The sequence below is a fragment of the Artemia franciscana genome, chromosome 2, assembly GCF_032884065.1.
Source record: "Artemia franciscana chromosome 2, ASM3288406v1, whole genome shotgun sequence".
NCBI classification, from domain to species: domain Eukaryota; kingdom Metazoa; phylum Arthropoda; class Branchiopoda; order Anostraca; family Artemiidae; genus Artemia; species Artemia franciscana.
In genome coordinates, this window is record NC_088864.1 from 65,560,593 (window position 1) to 65,576,446 (window position 15,854).

The window sequence follows — 15,854 nt, forward strand, 5'->3', positions numbered from 1 at the left end:
GTGGGTGATTTAAAGTTTACTGTTGAATTAGAAGAGGACATTTTAATTGTTTGGTGGGTGATTTAAAGTTTACTGTTGAATTAGAAGTGGATGGGAAAATTCCTTTTCTTGATGTTCTTCTTTTAAAAATGAAATTAGTCTGGATTTTGAAATTTACAGAAAACCAGCAATAGATTTTTGTCGTTTAGCTCCGGTCTGGCTCACCAACTAAAAATTGGTTTGATCGTTTTTTTTTAACTGACCAGATCTTTAGTATTTACTCTCCAAAATTTTTTGAGGAGGAGTTACCTTTTCTAAGAAAAATACTAATATGTAACATGTATCCAGAGTGGTTAATTAATCAGACTTTTTCAAAAAGAAGAAAAAAGCTATTCGAGATTTCTAAGGAAGTCTTGGAGAAAACTCAAGAGAAGAATGCTTTTGTTCCTTACCACATATACCCGGGCTAAGTGAAAAACTTCAAAGAATTTTACAGATTAATGGTTTAAAAGTAGCTTTAAAGAGCAGTAATACTACGGGTAGATTTCTAAATTCTTGGAAGGAACTAACTTCATTGGGGCAACAAAGTGGGGTCTATCAGAACCTATGGACTTGTAGAAGCTCATATGTGGGACGTAATAACCAGAATTTGGAAATGAGATTTCTCATTTCCATAAAGATCCGCAGATCCGCATAAAGCATAAAGATCCGGTTTCATCGGCTTTAAAACAAAATTCTAAGCCAGAAGATTTAACTTCATCCCTTTCGGGGCATATTTTTGATTTATAGAGACCATGTTATTTCGTTCGATAATGTCTCCCTGATTTCTAGGGAGCGGGGTTTAAAGCGAAATTTTCACAGAACTCTTGAAATTACAAAATTTTATTCAAGAATAATGCTTTAAATAGACACACGGGTGAATTTGGTTAGAAGTATTTACAATAGTTTATTAGAATCAGATGGAGTAAATTTCAATTCACCCAATGCGATTAACCACAACTGTTAGTTCATTTCATACTGAGGAACCGGGTCCAAGAAGGTCAAAGAGACTCGATTCCGTTCTTGCTTTGTAAAGAATAAAATTGTTAAACAATATGTAGTTTGTTTTATTTTTTATACAAATTATTGCTTTAAATTGTTTTAGTTTAGTATTACTAATGATGACGGTCACTGCATATGACAGCGAAATATCTAGTTTTTTTTTTTACATTTATCACTGTCTATTAAAAGGATTTTACCCCTAATTGAACTTTTATTTATTCTTATTCTTGCACTCATTTTGTAGTGAATGCCAAATAATTACATGTTTATTTTTTGCAAGTAATTTCGGCAGGTTGGGAAAATATTATCCAAATTTTTTTTTCTGATAGATTTTATAGTCTTTACAAATAAATGTGCCTCACACTCATTAGATAAGAGAGGTATGTCTAGTATTATTACATAAACATAAATTTTATTTAGCATATAACTTAATATATTAGCATATAACAGAACAGAACACACTGAGCATAACAAAGAGTAATGGAATACTAATTTCAGTCCACTTGCACTGAAATCATTAAACAGCTTTAAGCTTCTTACATGAAATGGTTCAACTGCTGGTCCAGGTTTGCACAGATGTAGTGTAATCTACAAGTTTTGAAAATTTGATACGATTCCATTCAGGGTTCTAACAGTGGAGTTGAATAGATACATTCTCAATTTTTCAAGAGTTGTAACCTATGGTCGTATTGCAACCCCAAGGCTCAAGTTTTGGTGAATTTTATTTTTGACGGCTTAACTTTTCTAATAGTAAGTAGATTTTCCAAATATTTTCTAACTGAAAATTCTTGCTTATTTCATAACATTTTCAGTTGAGGATGGTAACAAGCAGGGTTATTTTTTGCCGTAGAATCTTTCACACATAGCATTTAAGTCGGTTTCCTGTAGCTTTGCTTCTCCGTTACCGAGCATATATTATTTTGGAAAATTCGATTCTAATTATGCTTCTGATAAGTAGCTAAAGAACCACAAGTGTCTGCTGATGATTTCTCGAATTCCTAGCTATTTGTTTCTTTTCAATTCCAAACAGCCGGATACTAAATCACAAACCAATTGCGAAAACCTGACTATACTTTCAACAGTTTGTAACACATGTAAAAGTGTTAAGGGATTGTCAGAATTCTTTCCTGTGTCGTTGAGAAACTTTTTCCGTTTTAGCTCATTGATTATCATGTGTAGGTTGTTGTAGATCAGCATCTTGATGAAAAGAGTCCTCATATTTTAATTAACAGTATTATTAGAAACTACAAGCACTCAGGAAAGGGGGTGGGGCAGGGGGGAGAAGTGAAAATTGGAGAAAACAATAGCAATTTAAAAATGTACACGGTTGTGAACACAGCTAGTAATACAAATAGTAATCTAAGCGCACTTTCAACAGTATGTAACGCAAATTGAAATGTTGAGGGATTCCCAAACATCTTCCTGTATTGCTAATCTTGTATATTTTTTCTTGCTTTTCCAGCGTGAAAAAAAAATCTTGAACCTCTTTAAAGCTCACCTCAGAACCTAGGGAATACAATTTTTGGTATTATCTGACAGTTCGGATAGTACATTCTGTAAGTTAAGAAATACCCTAGAGCATCTTACTAATAATTCTTATAATTATTAAAATATTATTAATTATGAATATTAAAAATAAGAATAAAAATCCCAACCGCGCCTCATGCCTTAAAAATTAGTCATATTTTTAGAACTAGATGGTGCAATGGATAACATACCGAAGAATATAAGCAGCAGAGCCAAGGAAATCACCTCCGTCAGCAACAATGATCGCATCATCCGGTATCTGTTTCTCAAGTTCTGATAACACTTTCAATGGATTCAAGCGCGTTTCTCCTTGTACAGCAACCATCTACAAAAACAAAAAAAAGCGTTGATAATGGTGCTCCCATAAAACAAATTACCATGAAAAACAAAAATCTTGGTTTTTCTAAATCATTATACACTTACTCTTACTCCTCCCTCCCGCTCCAATTCATATTAAATTGCAAACTAAGCCCTGGGGGGGCTGTGAATTGACAGTTTTTCAATCTTATGTATCTTTTTCGTCTTCTAGAAGGAAAGGGGTTGATCTTATGCCTTTTCCTGTTGGCTACTTTTGAAAGTTATTATTTGTAATAGGCTTGGATAGTACTTTATGATAAGTTGTACGCTAAAGCTCAAATTCCAAAGGTATTTTCAACAAGGCCTTATAAACCGAAATTTAATAATAAGTAATCAGATTTAAAGTTTTATCGGTCAGGCCCTGAACAGCTAAGGAGTAGAAGAGAAGTCGAAGTTGAAGATATTAACAAGAACCTGACCCAGAAAATAAAATCAGATTATGAGAAAAGAAAGAACAAAACCATAGAATCAAGTCCATTTCATCTTGAAATTGTACAGCATACAGTTCAGGTAATACCTATTCATGGCAAACCAAATGAAAATGTGGAAAGACTTGGTGAGGGCCAGCAATCCACTCGTGCTCAAAGGCTTGTAGAGCAAGTACAAGTCATTCCAACAGCAGAAGACCCTAGTCCAGTAGTCTCAAGCAAAGACGAAAAAGAATCCCATGTGCTAGATAAAGATACATTGAATACCACAGATAGATTACCATGCGGTCATGAATATCACTTAATTCATGTTGTCCATGACCAAATGATCGTCTATGTGCCAATTCTTAATGAGACGATTGTAAACGTGAATAAAACTCTGCAAGAAATCCAAAAGAAATTAAATTTGAGAAAGATAGTGATTTGACAAAGAAGTTGTGCACCATATGGTTAAAATAGTCCCTTCGTGCCCCCTCACCGTCACACCGGTGAAATAATATCACCAACCGGTAAATAATAAAGAACTCGCAACAAGAGAGTGAGCCTGAACCTCTTCCAACACCTGTTCCAGAGCAACAAGACAGACACAAAAGAGAAAACAATTTTCACAGCATTATGTTTGGCTGCTCAAGGTTATAAATATCAAGACATTCCAGGTCCTGGTTATCAAAGATCATACATGGATAGCAGTTATAAAAGTGGTAGGAATAGGAATTTAGGTGGATGTAATCAAAGGAACTATGGCTTCAAGCCTCAAAGTACTTAAAAGTACTTCCAAAGCAGACACTTTTCAAAGAAAACTTGATTCACATTGAAACCTATGATGAGCAGAAGCAATCTTATAATGATTAAAAATAAAAAAAACCTTGAAATTACTATCAATGAATAAATGAAACCAAAACAAATAGAAATTCAAATGGATAACCTTAATATTTTTGAATTCCTTTTATTTTCCTTTCAACCACTTTCCTTTTAATTTATATTTCCTCTTAGCTATTAGCCTTTGCCCGTTCTGCCATCTACTAGTGACGGTTCTCAACTGCAAAGATCCTAGCGTCAGTAAATACAAAAGTCCGTTTGGTTTCCCCTGCATCGTCTCTCTTTTCTTTTTAAACTGTATCCACCCTCCATGAATTCAGTAACGAAATGAATCCTGACATGGACTATATCGTTCATCAGAAATAGTATTAATGTTTTTAACGTGAATGGAGCAAGCTTTTGTTTTCTTATCTTACAATTTATTGTGTGCTCAATGACCAGTGTGCTTGTATCTTATATTAGTAATATTTTGCAACTTGTGCTCCATGCAGTCGTTTCCATGTCAGGCTCTAGAATCTTTCAATTACTTGAGAATAAAAAAACCTGAATAGGCGATTTCCTTCTTCCATTCTTAAAAAGAGACATTACCTTTGCTATTTCTGCTTCCCTTGTCTCATCTCTCTTCCGAATTGTGTCTACCCAGGTAGGATCTACTATATTGTCCTTCAATGCAGATGCTAATTCCTTTACAAATGTTCCAACATCAGCTTGGACTGCTATCGTAGGTTTCCAAAACATATCTGAGTTCTACCGTAAGAGCGGTAATTAAAATAATGTATTAACCTGAATCTGTACATACAATAATTACCACTTCATTTCCTAACGCACAACTTCCAACCCCGTAACTCTTCACGAGTCAAAAGAATAGAAATTCCCAGGTTGAATTTAAAGTACAAATTTTCGACTTTTTTTTCAGTTATACGAGGTAAAAATTACAATATGACAGTTCTGAAATAGAATACACCATGTGCTCAGCGTTCATTACTGGCTAAAAACTTGTCCATGTTCAAGAATTAGTAGAATTGTTGATTATAGGGCTAATTTTGCAGCACGGAAGGAAAAAAGAAATAGGACAAACTACAGGGCAGGGAGAGGAATATTGCCTTTCAAAGGAAAGCGGTAGGTAAACTTCCCCCAATTTAATTACTATTAAATACAAAAAACGTTTTAACTAAAAGTAAAGAGCGACATTAAAACTTAAAACGGACAGAAATTATTCTGTATATGAAAGGAGCTGTCCCCTCCTCAACACCCCGCTCTTTACGCTGAATTTTAACTCTTTATCACAACTCTACTTTTTATAACAATAAAAACTTTAGCGTAAAAAGTGGGGCGTTGAGGAGGGGACAGCCCCTTTCTAATACAGTATAATTTCGGTTCGTTTTAAGTTTTAATGTCGCTCCTTACTTTCAGCTATTTTTTTATTTTATTTAATTTCTGAAGGTTTTGAATTAATGCAGGTTTCGAATTTGGCTCGCCGTACATGAATAATTAAAACGAAATTTGCATTTTAATTTTACTTTTGTTTAAACTAGTAATAACCTTATAATAACCTAAGTTTGATTTTTGTTCCAGTTGTTCAAGAATGACTCCTGAATCATAAAAGCTATTTAATTAGAATAATAGCCTCTTTTAAAAGTTAAAAAAGAAACCTTAGCATAAGAGCGAGCTACTGAGGTAACCCATCTCATATACGTAATATTTTCTGTTGTTACTTCTTACTTTCAGTTGAAAAAACTTGTTTTTTTTATTTAATTGGTGAACGTTTTTTAAATATGTCGGGAAGTCCAGCACCCCCTCCATGGAAAAATGCCTTCTCCCACGAGAAATTTCTACATGGAAAGATTCTCCCACGTAACTAAAATTAGCGATATCTGCGGAACTAATTTTGTAAGGCATAGTAACAAAATGGCCAAAGAGGTCGGAACTATTTTTATCAAAATGACAGTCGCAACTTCAATGATTCTCAAATGAGTAAAATGAATGAAAGAAAAGATCTTTAAAAGATATAAGTACTAATTTATGTTAATTTAAGTTTTAATGTTATTCCTTACTTTCAATTGGAAAAAACTTGTTTTATTTTTATTAAATAACAACCACAAGCCGAATATACAATATATTTAGTTTATTATCAAATAGAAATCATAGTCATAAAGTTACTTAAGATAAAATTAAATACTAGGATTGGCCGAAAAATAACACGAACATATTATTGCTTATATCGGCCATAAAAAAAATTGAACTGTAACGTAAAGAGCGAGGTATTGACGAACCGGCAAACTTCCTTATATACGTAAAATGAGGGAATCCCCCCTCGTCAATACCTCGCTCTTTACGCTAAAGCTCGAATTTTTTTTTCAATTCTTTAAGAACGACCCCTGAATCACAAAGGCCGTTTATTTAGAATAAAAAGCACTTTTGAAATTGCTAAAGATACGTTAGCATAAACAGCGAGGTATTGAGGAGGGGAAGAACCTCGTATACGTTTAGTTTCAATTCATTTTAAGTTTTAATATTACTCCTTACTTTCAGTCGAAAAAACTTGTTTTTTTATTTAATTGGTGATCCTTTTTTAAATAATGCCGGGAAATCCAGCTCCCCCTCCATGGAAAAATGCCTTCTCCCATGAGAAATTTCTCCATGGAAATATTCTCTCACGTAACTAAAATTAGCGATATCTGCGGAACTAATTTTGTAAGGCATACTAACAAAACGGCCAAAGAGGTCGGAACTATTTTTATGAAAATGAGAGTCACAACTTCAACGATTCTCAAATGACTGAAATGAATGAAAGAAAAGATCTTTAAAAGATATAAGTAATAATTTATGTTAATTTAAGTTCTAATGTTATTCCTTACTTTCAATTGGAAAATAAAATTTTCAAATTGAGTTTTATTTTTATTAAATAACAACCACAAGCCGAACATACAATATCTTTGGTTTATTATCAAATAGAAATCATAGTCATAAAGCTGCTTAAGATGCAACGTAAAGAGCGAGGTATTGACGAGCCGGCAAACTTCCTCATATCCGTAATATGAGGGATCCCCCTCGTCAATACCTCGCTCTTTACGCTAAAGCTAGAATTTTGTTCCAATTCTTTAAGAACGACCCCTGAATCACAAAGGCCGTTTATTTAGAATAAATAGCACTTTTGAAATTACTAAAGATACGTTAGAAAAAACAGCGAGGTATTGAGGAGGGGAAGAACCTCATATACGTATAGTTTCACTTCATTTTAAGTTTTAATGCTACTCCTTAGTTTCAGTCGAAAAAACTTGTTTTTTTTATTTAATTTATGATCGTCTTTTAAATAACGCTGGAATATCCAGCACCCCCTTCATAGAAATTATCTTCCCCCATGAAAAGATCCTTCCACGTAACGCAATCCCCCATCAGAAAAAATCGCCCTGAAAACGCCTGTATATATACCAATAACAAATATTATATGTAAACAATGGGCAAAGTTCATAACTTACAGCCCTTCCCCTGGGGACAGGGGATTAAGCTGTCATCAAAGAAATAGTTATTAGATATTTCGACTAGGCTAAACAAAATGGCTATCTCAAAATTTTGATTTGGTGACTTTGGGAAAAATAAGCGTGGGAGGGGGCCTAGTTGCCCTCCAGTTGTTTGGTCACTTAAAAAGGACACTAGAACTTTGAATTTCCGTTTGATATGCCCTCTCGCGAAATTCTAGGACCACTGGATCGATACGATCACCCCTGAGAAGAAAAACTAAAAAAAAAACTAAAAAATTAAAAATAAACACGCATCCGTGATCTTTCTTTTGGAAAAAAAAATACAAAATTCCACATTTGTGCAGATAGGAACTTGAAACCTCTACAGTAAGGTTCTCTAATACGCTGAATCTGACAGTGTGATTTTCACTAAGATTTTCATAAGAGATTAAAATTAAGGGGTGTTTTCCCCCTTTTTCAAAAATAAGGCAAATTTTCTCAGGCTCGTAAGGGTAGGACTAAACTTTAAAAAAACTTATATATTTTAAATCAGCATAAAAAACCGATTCTTTGATGTATCTGTTGGTATCAAAATTCCGTTTTTTAGAGTTTTGGTTACTATTGAAACGGGTCGGCCCTTACTTACAGTTAATTACCACGAGCTCTTTGATAAAGTTCTCCACATGTTCAGATCATTCCCACATTACCCGTTACTTGTGGTTTTAATTCCCCCCACCCCATAAAAATTCATTACATCGTGCATGCCAGATCAATGAAGCTAAGTTTAAAGTTTACCTTATAAAGCTGTGATGTATTCCTATTAACAGCAATAATCGATGCTCTTTTAGGCAATACTCTTCCATAAGAAAGTCTAAAATCGCAGACTGATCCCAAAAGTATAATGCAATCCGCTTCTTTCAATGCTGAGCGACGTTCGTGACGACCTTGGATGGGAGAATTTCTTCCTAATGAAAGAAAATATACAAATAATTTCTGAGACCACACTGGCTAATAATGACAAAACACAAAGAAAATAAGAACACAAAGAAAAGAAGAACACAAAGAAAAGAAGAACGAGGGCAATAAACAGCCATAAAAAGAATTGAAAATTATGCAAATATTTCGGTCAAGGCCTCCGCTTGACCGTCCTCAGTGCACAATAAACTGATAAAAATATAAGAAAAAAACAAATCTTAAAAAAAAAAAAATATGATGACCCTTTCTCAGTAACGGTGAAAGGGTAACTGAGGACGGTCAAGCGGAAATCTTGAAGAAACAATAGTTGCATAATTTTCAATTTTTTTTCACTGGCTGTTTATTGTCCTCGTTCTTCTTTTCTTGGATTTTGTGTTTTGTTAGAAAAACATATGACAAATGTATTAAAATGCAAACGAGCAAAAGGATAAAGAGGAACTTTTTTTTGGGGGGACGGGGGCTAAAGCCCCAGCAAAGTCTTTTAAGCTGGAGTAAGTTCTTTTCTGCTTGAAAAACTATGTGAAGTCTTGTTATTTCACTACCTTTAATAGTTTGTTTTGCCACACTAACAGCGAAGCAAATTGAAACTTTGTTACTTAAGAAATCAACCTTCTGCTGTTTACTTTCTTTATTAGTTTTTATTTTGCTTCTTTTTTGTGAATCAAAAAGCTTGAAACACTGCTGAAAAAATAAAACCAGTTCAGAGTTTTACCTTAGTGACCCCCCCCCCCCAGAGCTATTACTGGGTGAGCCAATAAGAAGCTTAGTAGAAGCTACGGCCTATCCTCTTCATGATCAATATTATAACAATTCTGAAACCTACATCAGGGTATTGCTTCAATTCTAAGAGGGATAAAGAAAATAGAACCTTGTTATACGTTAGCACTATTTGCGGTTCCAACTTATTTCATGTTATTTCCCAAAAATGAAGCATTATTACTTTTATTCGCCACCTGCATGAATGCAGACGGAACTTGAGACAAGCCTCTGCGCCCATTAAAACGAGGCATAAATTTCGCCAACTAACCGATATTCACCAACTAAGACAAGCCTTTGCATCATTTAAGACCAGAATTAATATAAATTTTGCCGACTGACCGTTATTCACCCGCAAAGACAAGCTACTGCATCTATTAAAAACGGACATAAAAATAAGGCAACGAAGCATTATTCACCACTAAGACAATCCTCTGCACCAATTAAGACACGACTTAACATAAATTTTGCCAACAAAGACAAGCTTCTGCACCAATTATGATGAGCTTCATATTAGTTTTACCTAAAAACTGGTATTCAGCAAGTAAGACACGCCTCTAAGTAAAACGAGACTTAGCATAGATTTCACAAACGAACCAATATTCGGCAACTAAGTGACGTCTCTCCAACAGTTAAGACGGGGCTTAACAGAAGTTTGACCAGCTAAGACAAGCATGACAGACTTAGCCAACGAAGAAAATGTATGGATCTGGTTTTATCTACTCTATTAATAACCAATTGCTTGTACAAGGGACGTGTTTCAAAACGTGTAAGACACGGCAAAAAGAAATTTGGAATCAAAAACTTTGATAAAAAGTAAAAACAGAAACAAAAAAAAACAATAAAAGAGATTTACAAAAAAACTATATATAGAAGGGGAACGTAAATTCAGGGTTGAAACCTAGACTGCTAGTTGTCTTAAATTGAAAGGGACCAATTACTTATTTAGCTTTCTTGAGTTTTGAAGAGGCTATAGCAGGAATCTTCTGCAGGCCAACGTAATATTTACTCTGCCAAGTGTCACTTGAAACGGTTTCATTACAAGGAATAACGAAAAACGGGCGAATATTGAAAAAATAAATATTGCATAACGAGCGCCTGTTCTCTTTGCTGAACTCATTTTTTTCCAGTGTTACAGCTTGCAATTTACTCCGACTCTTATATAACCCGTTTCGTTTAATTAACTATTGTTTTATGTGATAAATCCTGTCTACAAATAGAAAGGAATCCGTCCTAAGATCAGTGAAACCTCGCCCTAGCGAAAAATCGTCTAATGCCTTGTCAAAAGTTGTGGACCTAAGGTATTGTTTTTGTGCCCCTGAAACGCTGACGACAAAATTTAATTTCTTACTTTAAGCATAAGGTTAGTACAGCACGCTTACGATTAAAATTAAATTTATGGATATCTAATCATGAGCTGAATGAGGGCATTTAATCCCTTATCAGAGTAAGACAATATTTGATACAGCATAAACGCATATATCTTTTATACTCCTCACAATCAATAATAGCGAAATTGTTAAACTATTGGTCGAAAAATTTAAATCCATTGGCCATGAGCCCTGTGTTGATGGCCATTGGCCTCATGAGCCATTGTGTTGGGTGGTCGCCTTTGAATTACTTTTTTGATTTATAGTTGTACATTTTGGTATGTAACGACTTATACTTACTTACGACACGACTGCCTGTCCATGGACTATTCTTTGCGATTGAATGTGCAGGGCTATGCTGTTTGACCTATGTAATTGGATGGATGAATAGGATTAAGACCTTGCTCAAGTATTTATCTGTATTAATTATTAAAGTAGGAAAACAGTCTTCCTTTCTTCTTCTGTCTTTCTTTTTTATTTATATGTTTTTTTTATATTATTTATTATTCACTATTTACTATTTATTATATTTTATATATTATTTATTATATACTATGGTATATTATTTTTTATAGTTCATATTTTTTATGTTCGGTTGTGTGGTGGGCGTTTCTTTCTGTGTTAGTGGTGTTGCATTGGTGATTTCTTTTATCTTATATTTATCAATGCGCCAATGCGAGGATATGAAGCTTGGCAAAGGCGTTGTACACACAATAAAGAATAAAACGCAAAGCCTACTATAGCAGGCTTTGCAACTAATGAATTTTTCCAATGGAAATTTCTGAGGAGCGAACTTCAAACATTCTTTAGAAGAGACTTCTAAGCGCTTCTAAGAATCTTCAAGCGCAAGTTGACAAAAATAGACTACAATCAAGACTTCCTGTACAACTGGAAAGCAGCTGAATCTTTATCAGAATTATAGAAGTCATCAAAGAGTATCAAAAGAGCAAAGATACTTGTGTTTGCTCCAATCTGCAATTTAAGGCATGGGTCGACATAGGTCGGACTTTTCTATGAGCGAGGTTGGATATAAGCAAATCATCAGGCACGATGTAGGTCCTTTACAGAGGAACATCCCAGTTTATAAGAGGGAATGTTCCCCATCTTTAAATGGGCACAGAATGGGGCCTTTGGTATTGTGACCCTCTGAATCTCCAATTTTACGCTTATTACTATAATTTAGCATATTTCTAGTGTAAGTCAGGCAATTCTTGTGTTTCTTCAAAGTAGAGGTGGCAATATTTTGGCCTTGATCCAGTTTACATTTAAACCAAGTTTTTCTGTGGCATAGGCTAGCGTTTCTATGGCAGTATTGATGTCAGCGAGATTTTCGCACAGCAATGCAACATCTTCAGCGGAGTAAATTTACAAAAAGCCCGAGACCTTAACAGCTCTGTTGGTTAAAAAAAAAAATCTTCGTTCATCCGCAGAAAACTAAGAATGTGGGTGGACGAATCTGCATACGGCTTTAATGAGAAAAAAAGAAAGTTACCAAGCAATCCTCTTGCCATTCCACCAAGATATGAAGGGATTCCAAGAGATTCAACAGCTTTTCGAAGTTCAGTTGCTGATACAGGAGGAAGTAGTGCCTGGCTTCCGATCAAAAGTAATGGACGCTTGGCTCTGCTTATTACTTCTGCACTTCGCTGCACTACAACAAAATAAACCAAAGATTAACGACAGCTTTCACTAGTTCCTCCACAGTTTACAGTCTTGACTAAGGGTTAATAAGCTGCACTACAACAAAATAAACGAAAGATTAACGACAGCTTTCACTAGTTCCTCCACAGTTTACAGTCTTGACTAATAAGCTGCACTACAATAAAATAAACAAAAGATTAACGACAGCTTTCACTAGTTCTTCCACAGTTTACAGTCTTGACTAAGGGTTAAGAAGCTGCACTACAACAAAATAAACGAAAGATTAACGACAGCTTTCACTAGTTCCTCTACAGTTTACAGTCTTGACTAAGGGTTAATAAGCTGCACTACAACAAAATAAACGAAAGATTGACGACAGCTTTCACTAGTTCCTCCACAGTTTACAGTCTTGACTAATAAGCTGCACTACAATAAAATAAACAAAAGATTGACGACAGCTTTCACTAGTTCCTCCACAGATTACAGTCTTGACTAAGGGTTAATAAGCTGCACTACAACAAAATAAACAAAAGATTAACGACAGCTTTCACTAGTTCCTCCACAGTTTACAGTCTTGACTAATAAGCTGCACTACAATAAAATAAACAAAAGATTAACGACAGCTTTCACTAGTTCCTCCACAGTTTACAGTCTTGACTAAGGGTTAAGAAGCTGCACTACAACAAAATAAACGAAAGATTAACGACAGCTTTCACTAGTTCCTCTACAGTTTACAGTCTTGACTAAGGGTTAATAAGCTGCACTACAACAAAATAAACGAAAGATTGACGACAGCTTTCACTAGTTCCTCCACAGTTTACAGTCTTGACTAATAAGCTGCACTACAATAAAATAAACAAAAGATTAACGACAGCTTTCACTAGTTCCTCCACAGTTTACAGTCTTGACTAAGGGTTAAGAAGCTGCACTACAACAAAATAAACGAAAGATTAACGACAGCTTTCACTAGTTCCTCTACAGTTTACAGTCTTGACTAAGGGTTAATAAGCTGCACTACAACAAAATAAACGAAAGATTGACGACAGCTTTCACTAGTTCCTCCACAGTTTACAGTCTTGACTAATAAGCTGCACTACAACAAAATAAACGAAAGATTAACGACAGCTTTCACTAGTTCCTCCACAGTTTACAGTCTTGACTAAGGGTTAATAAGCTGCACTACAACAAAATAAACGAAAGATTGACGACAGCTTTCACTAGTTCCTCCACAGTTTACAGTCTTGACTAATAAGCTGCACTACAACAAAATAAACGAAAGATTAACGACAGCTTTCACTAGTTCCTCCACAGTTTACAGTCTTGACTAATAAGCTGCACTACAATAAAATAAACAAAAGATTAACGACAGCTTTCACTAGTTCCTCCACAGTTTACAGTCTTGACTAAGGGTTAAGAAGCTGCACTACAACAAAATAAACGAAAGATTAACGACAGCTTTCACTAGTTCCTCCACAGTTTACAGTCTTGACTAATAAGCTGCACTACAACAAAATAAATGAAAGATTAACGACAGCTTTCACTAGTTACTCCACAGTTTACAGTCTTGACTAATAAGCTGCACTACAATAAAATAAACAAAAGATTAACGACAGCTTTCACTAGTTCCTCCACAGTTTACAGTCTTGACTAAGGGTTAAGAAGCTGCACTACAACAAAATAAACGAAAGATTAACGACAGCTTTCACTAGTTCCTCTACAGTTTACAGTCTTGACTAAGGGTTAATAAGCTGCACTACAACAAAATAAACGAAAGATCGACGACAGCTTTCACTAGTTCCTCCACAGTTTACAGTCTTGACTAATAAGCTGCACTACAATAAAATAAACAAAAGATTAACGACAGCTTTCACTAGTTCCTCCACAGTTTACAGTCTTGACTAAGGGTTAAGAAGCTGCACTACAACAAAATAAACGAAAGATTAACGACAGCTTTCACTAGTTCCTCTACAGTTTACAGTCTTGACTAAGGGTTAATAAGCTGCACTACAACAAAATAAACGAAAGATTGACGACAGCTTTCACTAGTTCCTCCACAGTTTACAGTCTTGACTAATAAGCTGCACTACAATAAAATAAACAAAAGATTGACGACAGCTTTCACTAGTTCCTCCACAGTTTACAGTCTTGACTAAGGGTTAATAAGCTGCACTACAACAAAATAAACGAAAGATTGACGACAGCTTTCACTAGTTCCTCCACAGTTTACAGTCTTGACTAATAAGCTGCACTACAATAAAATAAACAAAAGATTAACGACAGCTTTCACTAGTTCCTCCACAGTTTACAGTCTTGACTAATAAGCTGCACTACAATAAAATAAACAAAAGATTAACGACAGCTTTCACTAGTTCCTCCACAGTTTACAGTCTTGACTAATAAGCTGCACTACAATAAAATAAACGAAAGATTAACGACAGCTTTCACTAGTTCCTCCACAGTTTACAGTCTTGACTAATAAGCTGCACTACAATAAAATAAACAAAAGATTAACGACAGCTTTCACTAGTTCCTCCACAGTTTACAGTCTTGACTAAGGGTTAAGAAGCTGCACTACAACAAAATAAACGAAAGATTAACGACAGCTTTCACTAGTTCCTCTACAGTTTACAGTCTTGACTAAGGGTTAATAAGCTGCACTACAACAAAATAAACGAAAGATTGACGACAGCTTTCACTAGTTCCTCCACAGTTTACAGTCTTGACTAATAAGCTGCACTACAATAAAATAAACAAAAGATTGACGACAGCTTTCACTAGTTCCTCCACAGTTTACAGTCTTGACTAAGGGTTAATAAGCTGCACTACAACAAAATAAACGAAAGATTGACGACAGCTTTCACTAGTTCCTCCACAGTTTACAGTCTTGACTAATAAGCTGCACTACAACAAAATCAACAAAAGATTGACGACAGCTTTCACTAGTTCCTCCACAGTTTACAGTCTTGACTAAGGATTAATAAGCTGCACTACAACAAAATAAACGAAAGATTGACGACAGCTTTCACTAGTTCCTCCACAGTTTACAGTCTTGACTAATAAGCTGCACTACAATAAAATAAACAAAAGATTGACGACAGCTTTCACTAGTTCCTCCACAGTTTACAGTCTTAACTAAGGGTTAATAAGCTGCACTACAACAAAATAAACGAAAGATTGACGACAGCTTTCACTAGTTCCTCCACAGTTTACAGTCTTGACTAATAAGCTGCACTACAATAAAATAAACAAAAGATTAACGACAGCTTTCACTAGTTCCTCCACAGTTTACAGTCTTGACTAAGGGTTAAGAAGCTGCACTACAACAAAATAAACGAAAGATTAACGACAGCTTTCACTAGTTCCTCTACAGTTTACAGTCTTGACTAAGGGTTAATAAGCTGCACTACAACAAAATAAACGAAAGATTGACGACAGCTTTCACTAGTTCCTCCACAGTTTACAGTCTTGACTAATAAGCTGCACTACAATAAAATAAACAA

General features: G+C 35.0%; 1 protein-coding gene across 3 annotated transcripts in view; it reads right to left on the reverse strand.

Moving 5' to 3' along the window:
* LOC136043962 (2-hydroxyacyl-CoA lyase 2-like) overlaps positions 1 to 15,854 on the reverse strand; it is a 64,689-nt gene that overhangs the window by 15,413 nt on the left and 33,422 nt on the right. For 2 of the 3 annotated variants that reach the window (XM_065729038.1, XM_065729039.1), the window contains exons 7-10: positions 12,206 to 12,364; positions 8,408 to 8,577; positions 4,740 to 4,898; positions 2,739 to 2,872 (exon numbers count right to left, since the gene is read on the reverse strand). In XM_065729038.1, the coding sequence (XP_065585110.1) occupies positions 2,739 to 2,872; positions 4,740 to 4,898; positions 8,408 to 8,577; positions 12,206 to 12,364 (622 nt within the window). The remainder of the gene's footprint in view (positions 1 to 2,738; positions 2,873 to 4,739; positions 4,899 to 8,407; positions 8,578 to 12,205; positions 12,365 to 15,854) is intronic. The other variant, XM_065729040.1, reaches the window with a different exon arrangement.